The 8,299-nt window shown below is 63.9% G+C and overlaps 2 protein-coding genes across 5 annotated transcripts; both read left to right on the top strand.

Annotated features, from left to right (window-relative positions):
- Positions 1-1,053: 1,053 nt before the first annotated feature.
- On the top strand, positions 1,054-3,562 carry IFI30 (IFI30 lysosomal thiol reductase). Its single transcript, XM_067312713.1, has 6 exons — positions 1,054-1,269; positions 2,366-2,617; positions 2,710-2,805; positions 2,934-3,086; positions 3,184-3,252; positions 3,337-3,562. Exons 1-6 carry the CDS (start codon positions 1,144-1,146, stop codon positions 3,397-3,399), a joined length of 759 nt encoding a protein of 252 aa, XP_067168814.1. The 5' UTR covers positions 1,054-1,143; the 3' UTR covers positions 3,400-3,562.
- Positions 3,563-3,838: 276 nt separating this feature from the next.
- MPV17L2 (MPV17 mitochondrial inner membrane protein like 2) lies at positions 3,839-7,665 on the top strand. Of its 4 annotated transcripts, none has more exons than XM_067312720.1 (6): positions 3,839-3,860; positions 5,011-5,209; positions 5,477-5,647; positions 5,928-6,004; positions 6,094-6,222; positions 6,306-7,665. In XM_067312720.1, exons 2-6 carry the CDS (start codon positions 5,032-5,034, stop codon positions 6,369-6,371), a joined length of 621 nt encoding a protein of 206 aa, XP_067168821.1. In that variant the 5' UTR covers positions 3,839-3,860; positions 5,011-5,031; the 3' UTR covers positions 6,372-7,665. The 4 variants fall into 4 exon arrangements, 3 of the variants coding, with proteins under 3 accessions (XP_067168821.1, XP_067168819.1, XP_067168820.1); XM_067312718.1 differs by lacking the exon at positions 3,839-3,860 and adding an exon at positions 3,992-4,043; XM_067312719.1 differs by lacking the exon at positions 3,839-3,860 and adding an exon at positions 4,658-4,681.
- The last annotated feature ends 634 nt before the right edge of the window (positions 7,666-8,299 follow it).

The following is an 8,299-nucleotide window of genomic DNA, read 5'->3' as shown; positions in this document are numbered from 1 at the left end:
CCTCCCGGCGCTTTGGGGTCCTGTGTGCAACAAGGAGGAAAAGGCCCCTCCGCACCGTCTTCTCCCCGATGGTGCTCGCCTCGGCTCTAGGAAGCGCAGCTCTGCTCTTTTCTTGGGAGGAGGCCCCAGCCCCGAGCTTCGCGCCGCCCGGCTCCCCCGGGATCAGCTAGTTGTTGTTTGTCCTTTGATGCTTTAGCTCCTGCAGCTGGCGCCTTCGGAGTCGCCTGGTCGAAAGCCGCGTTTTGCTGCTTGCGGCGAGGGGCCGAGCGGCGCATCCACCCTCCCTCCTGCTCCCCGGGGCGCTCGTGGCCCCGTTTCCCAGTGCGGGCAGCTCCGACCCGGCGCTTGTGCTCGGAGAGGGACGCGGCGGCTGCGCGAGCCCTGCTGCGGTTTTAGTCCTTAGGTAGATGCAATAACCGATACTCTAACTCGCCACTTCAGCTGTTCGTTACCAGCAGTAGTTCTCTCTGCTCTTTCTGTTGATGTTTACTAATGTAAACCCAGTATTTGTTACTGTAAGAGAATTTTTGTACGGTACTTCAAAAAAAAAAAAAACATAAAAAACATAAAAACAAAGAAATAAACAGAATTAATGAAACGGCTCCGGGGCTTTTTGTGCCGGGCTCTGCCGGGGCGAGGAGGGCGAGGGTTGCGAGCCTGGACGCGGGCGGGAGCAGCTCGCTGCCAACCCCTGCCGGAAACGGCTGGCTATAAACAGCAGGGGGAAGTTCAAAGTTCCTCCGGCCTCGCTGCCGCAAGCTCCCAGTGCCGGCCCCTCCGTCATGCTCCGAGGCCCCGCTGCCAGCTCGAGCCGTTGGGGCAGGACCCGCCGCCGTGGGGCCCGCGGGAGCGTTTGGAGACGCCGGACGCTCTGCGCGGCGTTGGGTTTCTGTCCCTGCTGCGTTGCAACCTGCCCGCGGGGGTCTGCGCGTCCTGTCCCCCTCCCGAAAACCGCGGGCGCCCCGTGCACAAGCTTGCTACCCCCTCGGGGGCCGCGGCCCCGCGTGAGTCAGCAGCCACGGTGGCGTCACATGAGAGGAGGCAGGTTGAGCTGGGCAGGAAGGGCGCGTGGAGGCGGGCGCAGCCGGCCCTTAAAAGTCCTCGCCGGGACGGGACGGGCTCCCGGCCACCCCCGCCGTCCCCATGGCCCCCGCGGTGCCGCTGGCGCTCCTGGTCCTGGCGGCCCTGGGGCCGGGGCTGGCCTGGCCGGCCTGCAACTACCCGCCCCTGCTCTGGTGCAGCTCCTGGGAGATCACCGTCGCCTGCCAGGTCAGAGCCGGCGGAGTCGCGCGGCCGGGTGCCCTGGCTGCCCTCCCGCCTGGCCGGCACGCGCGGAGCGGGGCCGGGAGCCAGCCCCGGGGGCGGGGGGCAGAGGCGGGATGCAGGATGTTTCCAGCACGTGGGGTCCTGGCAGCGCCGCTGCTCCGGCTCCGGCTGCCCGTGACGCTGGAGCTGCGCGTGCCAGCTCTGAGCGTTGCTCCCGCCGGGGCATGGGGCTGATGCTGCGCGGGACACGCTGGGCGCTGCATTGCTCTCCAAAGAGCCGTGCTGTGGCCGGACCCAACATGGGAGCAGTCGGGATGCTCCGGGCACCACATTGCTCCCCAAAGAGCCATGCTGCAGCCAAATCACAATGTGGGAGCAGTTGGGATACTCTGGGTGCTGCATTGCTCCCCGAAGAGCCGTGCTGCAGCCGGATCACAACGTGGGAGCAGTTGGGATGCTCTGGGTGCTGGATTGCTCCCCAAAGAGCCGTGCTGCAGCCAGATCACAACATGGGAGAAGTTGGGATGCTCCGGGCGCTGCATTGCTCCCCAAAGAGCTGTGCTGCGGCCGGATCCCAATGTGGGAGAAGTTGGGATGCTCTGGGCACTGCATTGCTCCCCGATGTCCCCGGGAAACAGCAGTGCTGCAGCTGGACCCTGCTGTGGGAGCAGTCAGGATGCTCCGGGTGCTGCACTGCTCCCTGAAGAGCCGTGCTGCAGCTGGATCACAATGTGGGAGAAGTTGGGATGCTCTGGGCACTGCATTGCTCCCCGATGTCCCCAGGAAACAGCCATGCTGCAGCCGGACCCCGCCGCGGGAGTGGCCAGCACTTCTGCTTTTTCCAGCCCCTTGCGCGCGCTCCGGCCGTGAATCTCTCCGCTCCGTCGCAGCGCCACGTCCCACCCCACACCGAGCCCCCATCCTGCCGGCCGCACTCTTCCTCCGAAACAGTTGGAGGAAGTTCCCTGTGGAAAGCCCCGCCGGCTGCAGCAGCGCCCCGTGTCAGGGACCTTCACCCCTGGGTTGGGAGGGGGCGGGAAGGGCACCGGCGCGGCCCCCTGCGCTGCAAAAAAACCCCCAAAACCCTGTTTGCACGCAGGCGGAGGCCTGGTGCAGCAACCTCTCGCGCCCGGCGGCCCCGGTGGAGCTGAGCCTCTACTACGAGAGCCTGTGCCCGGCGTGCCGGGCCTTCGTGGTGCAGCAGCTCTTCACCACCTGGCTGCTGCTGCCTGCCGAGGTCCTGAACATCACCCTGGTGCCCTACGGCAACGCGCAGGAGACGAACGTCAACGGGACGTGGCACTTCCAGTGCCAGCACGGCCCCGAGGAGTGCCTGGGCAACATGGTGGAGGTGAGCCGGGGCGCGCGGCGGCCAGCCGGGTTGGAGGCAAGGGGCTGCCCGGCGCCGTGGCCTCCCTCCACCGCGGCCGCCCCTGCCCGCAGGCCTGCCTGATGCACGAGGCCAAGGACTTCGGCACCTACTTCCCCGTCATCTTCTGCCTGGAGTCGGGGGTGTCCGTCACCAAGGACCTGGAGGCCGTAGGTCGCCGTTCCCCGAGCCCCTTCCCCGTGGCGGCGGGGACAAGGGAGTGACGGCGGCCTCCTCCTCCTCCTCCTCCTCCTCCTCCTCCTCCTCCTCCTCCTCCTCCTCCTCCTCCTCCTCGCAGTGCCTGCAGGTCTATGCGCCCCAGGTGTCGGCGGCGCGGGTGGCCGCCTGCGTGGAGGGCGAGCTGGGGAGGCAGCTGATGCACCGCAACGCCCAGCTGACGGCCGCCCTCACCCCGCAGCACCAGTACGTGCCCTGGATCGTCGTCAACGGGGTAGGTGGGGGGGGGCAGCAGGGTGAAGGGTTTTTCCCCCCCCCCCGGCTCGGTTTTCGGTGCCGTGGGGTGACCGCCGCGCCCCTCTCGCCTGCAGAAGCACACGGAGGAGCTGCAGGCGCAGGCGCAGAGCACGCTGCTGGCGCTGGTGTGCGAGCTCTACCAGGTGAGCCTGCGCCGAGGGGCCGCGGGGAGGCCGGGGGGGCGGCTCAGGTGCCACGTTGCGCTGCCCCCGCCGCTCTCCTCGCAGGGGGAGAAGCCCGAGTCGTGCACGGGACGAGCCCCGAGGAGCGTGGCGCGCAGCATGCGCTGAGGCACCGCACCCGCACCGGCGGCGGCATCGTCACCAAGAGGCCGCGCGGACGCGGACACGGACGCGGACACGGACCAGACCGGCGGGAGCAACCCTGGGTGGCTGGGAATGGCCGTGCCGCCAGCGGGGGAATAAAAAAAAAGGCTGTTTGGTGGAAAAGGCACCTGCTGAGTCCTGTGTTGTGGTGGGGTTTTGGGGGGGGGGGGGGCTGGGGCCTCCGCTGCGATGCCCCCTGGCCTGGGGGCTGCCTGGCTGGCGGGAGGGCGAGGGAGAGCCGGGGTGGGGTCTGCACGGGGTGGGGGGGGGGGAAAGGGGAACGAGGTTTGGGGCACAGGGCCGCCCCTGTCCTGCCCCTGCCCTAGGGCCACCGGGCTGCCCTGCGGACAGGCTTCTGCCTCGGTAGGTGTCATGGCCGCCGCTCGGTGCCTCGGTAGGTGTCATGGCCGCCGCTCGGTGCCTCGGTAGGTGTCATGGCCGCCGCTCGGTGCCTCGGTAGGTGTCATGGCCGCCGCTAGGTGCCTCGGTAGGTGTCATGGCCGGCCACGGGAAGCGGAAGGCGCCTCCGTCACGAGACCCCCCCCCCACCCGCCACGTGCCTGTGGCGGAAGCGCGCGGGGGGAGCGGGGGGAGCGGGGCGGCGGCAGGTGACTGGGGCGGGGGGACTGGGGGGTGCAGGGGGGACTGGGGGAATTGGGGGGGGGGTGTACAGAGGTAACTGGGTGTACAGGGGTAACTGGGGGAGTACAGGGGTAACTGGGAGGTGCAGGGGCAGCTGGGTGAATGGGGGTGTACAGGGGTAACTGGGGGAATTGGGGGGAGTACAGGGGTAACTGGGGGTACAAGGGTAGCTGGGGAAATTGGGGGGTGTAAGGGGTAATGGGGTAGCTTGAGAGTACAGGGAATTGAGTGTGTACAGGGGTAACTGGGTGAATGGGGGTGTACTGGGGGAATTGGGGTGTACAGGGGTAACTGGGGGTACAAGGGTAGCTGGGGAGGTACAGGGGTAACGAGAGTATGGGGGTAGCTGGGGGAATTGGTGTACAGGGGTAACGGGGTAGTTGGAGTTACAGGGGTAACTGGGGGGTACAGGGGTACCTGGGGGAATTAAGGGGGGGGTACAGGGCTTACTGGGGGTACAGGGATAACTAGGGGTACAAGGATAACTGAGGGAATTGGGGGTGTACGGGGTAACAGGGGTAACTGGGGGGACGGGGGGATGCAGGGATAACTGGGGGGTACAGGGAAAACTGGGGAGTCTGGGGGGTTGCAGGTGTAATTGGAGGTACGGGGTAACTGGGAATATGGGGATAATGGGGGTCTGGGGGGGTACAGGGGTAAGTGGAGGGACTGGGGAGGTGCTGGGGTGACTGGGGTTGCAGCAGAGGTACTGGGAAAATACAGGGGTTACTGGGGTGGGGGCAACTGGGGGGACTGGGAGGAACGGCGGTAACTGGGGATACTGTTGTAATTGGAGAGACTAGGGGAGTGTGGAGGTGACTGGTGGGACTGTGGGTGCAGCTTAACTGGGGGGGGGCTGGGGGCTGGTGCAGGGGTTCGGCCACAGCGCTGGGGCCTTCCTCACGGCCTCCTCCTCCTCCTCCTGGGCTGCAGGGCCTGGCCGTGGCCCGCAGGATGCTGGCCCGGGGCAGGCAGCTCTTCCGCAGCTGCTGCCAGCCCTTCTTCAAGGGCCGATTCCTGCTGGCCACCAACACGGTGAGCTGCGGGGCGCTCCTGGCCGCCGGCGACACGCTGCAGCAGACGCGGGAGCGGCGGAAGGACCCGGCCAGGCCCTGGGAGCCGGCTCGCACAGGTGGGTCCGCGCGCGGCGGCTTCGGCCGCCTCCGACGGGGCGCAGCCCCGCCAGGAGCTCACAGCCCCACTACCGTCGTTCTGCACCGCGTTCCCCCCCCAACACCGTAACCACCTCCCTGGCGGCATGCGGGGACCTGCTCTCCTTTTGTGTCTTCTCGAGGGCCGTATACACTTACGGGGGGGGGGGGGGGCGCGTAAATAATGCACGAAGGCATTGTGCGCGCCAGCCCGCGGCGTGCGTTCACGCGGCGGTGTTGTGTTGCAGCGCGCATGTTCGCCATCGGCTGCAGCATGGGCCCCTTGATGCACTACTGGTACCTCTGGTTAGATGGAGCCTTTCCCGCAAGTGGCTTTAAGGGCATGAAAACGGTCCTGAAGAAAGTCCTCATTGACCAGCTGGTGGCATCTCCAGCCCTGGGAGTCTGGTATTTCTTAGGTAAAAGTGTCAATATCCGCCTTATGTAAATGTTGCTAAAAGGAGAGCGGGGCCCACGCTGCCTCCGCGCAGGGAACAAGTGACGCGTTGTTAGCCAGGCGTGGAGGAGCGCGCGGGCTGCCGGCGTGACGTCCGTCACCCCTGCTCCGCGGCTCCCTTCGGAGGGGGGAAACGGGGGTGCCTGGGCTCCTTCTGCAGCTGGCGACGCGCAAGCGGGTGCCTGATAAAGTGCCGTCGCCTGCTGAAGCCCGGCGCTGCTCACCCCGTCTCTCCGCTGCAGGCATGGGCGCCCTGGAGGGCCAGTCCCCGGAGGAGAGCTGGGGGGAGCTCAAGGAGAAATTCTGGGAGTTTTACAAGGTAAACGCATCCCTTCAGCTCTTCCTCCACCCCCTCCTCACGACGCAGGCTCTGGCTAGGTGCTGATAACGTCTGTTTGCTCCTTGCAGGCTGACTGGTGCGTGTGGCCGGCGGCTCAGCTCGTGAACTTCCTCTTGCTCCCGCCCAAGTACCGGGTGGCGTATGTGAATGTGATTACGCTGGGCTGGGACACATACCTCTCCCATCTCAAGCACAGGGTAAGTACTGTCCCTCTCGGGCCACCAGGCCCCATGGCCTCGCCTGGGTCGCATCGAGTGAGCCCCTTTTCTTGTAATTTTAGCATGATCAACCCCCGAGCGCTGAGCACGACTCGCAGCACGTGAAGCAGCGCAGCATTGGGATGTGAACAGGCAGCGCTGAAGCCCTTCTCAAAGACTCCTACTGCGTTTTCGTAAACTCCTGCCCAGTGCTAATCAGTTTTTGGGTTTCCGCCGAAGCTGTGAGCGCTGTGAGCGTGGGCAGGAGCCGGCTCGCGGTGGCCACGAGCGAGGTCTCCATCCAGGGAAGAAAACCGATTCCTGGAGACAAGCACAGCCATGGGCTGCACTTCACTGCAGCCTGAGGAGATCTTGCTAATTAACTCGTCTACTGATTGCAATTAGGGGTTTAGGTTGTATTTCAGAGAATCTCTGTGTCAAAGGCTATTTAATAGAGCTGATTTTTCTATTCTTCCACAGAGCCCACGCTGTTAGGGATGGGAGCAGCTGCTGCACTTACTCTTTGCATCCAGTGCCTGGGGGACTGGTCCCCAGGGCTCTCTGCTCTGCTGCAGGCAGGTTTTTCCCCTTCTCCGGCAAGGTTGGCCCCTTGCTCTCCTGCTAGGGAGGAGCCCTGACAGCAAACACAGCGACTCCGAACCATTCCTTACTCCCAATTCAGCCATTTGGCAAATCGACGCCGCCCCTCTGCTTGCATCCTAGCTCCTCCAGCCTCTCCCTGCTTCTTTCCCTCTTCAAACTCTTGCCTTTTACTAAGGGAAAAGTCACTAAACCCAGCGCTGCCTTTCCCCTCTCTGTTTCAGAGGATGAACTCCACTGTGGTGGGCTGCAGCCACCAAACTTGCAATTGTAGCTGTGTAATCCCTGCCCCTGTCAAACACGGCTGAAACCAGAAGATGGAGTCAACACAGAGGCTTTGCAAAAGCCTTCGTTAAGGAAAGACCGATGTTGGGACCGTACCAGCCCCTCTTCTGTCCCAGCTCTTGGCAGGCCCTGCCTGGAGCTGTTTCGGGGCCAAGCAGCTCTGGTTCAGCCCTTGCCCTCAAGCCGTGGCTCTGCCGGCTGCTTTCACCCGTATCCCTGCAGCAGCCGGCATCTGCTCCCCCCAGCCTGGTCCTGCATCATCCCTCCTCTCCTGGCTTTTCCCCGGAAACCCTCGCGCGTTCATCAGCTGCCCTTGCCCCTCCTCTGCGGCTCCTTGGGCTGCAAACTCTCCCCTCCTTGCTGCCTCCTGCGCGCAGGCTGCTCGTGCTCGGGCTGGCCCCTTGCTTCGTGTGCCAGCGCAGGAGCGTTGCTGCGGGGCCCCGGGCAAGCGCGATGCTCACGCTGTAACCTGGGAACTTATTTATTTACAGTGTCGATGAAAACTGTCTCAATGTGCCTAAATCAACTTTTCTAGCGATTAAAGATGAGCCTTACGTACAGCTTTGTCCTCGATCCTGAAACGCGCCGCCGTCGGGCTGCGAGCAGCCCTCCCACGGCAGCGCGCCAAGCTGCTGCAGCGCACCGGGAGCCATTTGGCGAATGCTAATTACGAAACCAGATATTTGGTCTCTCTCAGCCACCGAGCTCGAAAGCGCCCATCTGAGGAGGAAAGAGGTTAGAGGCGGCGGGGAGACGGCCCTTCCCACCGCCTGGGGGACGCCGCGGCCGCGGCCCCGGCCTCCCATTCCCCCCCCCCGCTCCTCCTGAAATGACCGGGAGCAACTGGTGATCAGCATTGATTTATTTCTTCACCACATTTCTTTAATACAGTGATTTTTAGGAAATTGTACTCTTTTGACACTTTTGACATTTGTACAGTACAGTGTAACTCTTCCATAAGTAAACTTCACAAAAATAGGAGGGGTGTGGGGGTGTGTGGGGGGGGGCAGGGTACCGTGGTCGGGGGACCTGTAAAATAAAGACACAGCGCTCCAAGAAAAATAAATAGAGGGAAGCAAGACCTCCGGGTCAGTCATTGTTATAGTAACATCCACTTATTCACAGTCTCCACATAAGCACATTACTATATTAACAGACAAGGAGCCAAACGCGCTGTAGCAAATTAGCGGTG

The sequence above is a fragment of the Apteryx mantelli genome, chromosome 30 (assembly GCF_036417845.1).
Source record: "Apteryx mantelli isolate bAptMan1 chromosome 30, bAptMan1.hap1, whole genome shotgun sequence".
Classification (NCBI taxonomy): domain Eukaryota; kingdom Metazoa; phylum Chordata; class Aves; order Apterygiformes; family Apterygidae; genus Apteryx; species Apteryx mantelli.
This window is presented reverse-complemented; position numbering and strand designations above follow the sequence as displayed.

Bases quoted from the DNA above. Each gene is read 5' to 3' on its own strand.
- IFI30 (XM_067312713.1), top strand. From the start codon at position 1,144: ATGGCCCCCGCGGTGCCGCTGGCGCTCCTGGTCCTGGCGGCCCTGGGG. The intron at 1,270-2,365 runs GTCAGAGCCGGC...GTTTGCACGCAG, and splicing joins AGATCACCGTCGCCTGCCAG to GCGGAGGCCTGGTGCAGCAA. The intron at 2,806-2,933 runs GTAGGTCGCCGT...TCCTCCTCGCAG, and splicing joins TCACCAAGGACCTGGAGGCC to TGCCTGCAGGTCTATGCGCC.
- MPV17L2 (XM_067312720.1), top strand. From the start codon at position 5,032: ATGCTGGCCCGGGGCAGGCAGCTCTTCCGCAGCTGCTGCCAGCCCTTC. The intron at 5,210-5,476 runs GTGGGTCCGCGC...GTTGTGTTGCAG, and splicing joins CTGGGAGCCGGCTCGCACAG to CGCGCATGTTCGCCATCGGC. The intron at 6,005-6,093 runs GTAAACGCATCC...TGCTCCTTGCAG, and splicing joins AATTCTGGGAGTTTTACAAG to GCTGACTGGTGCGTGTGGCC.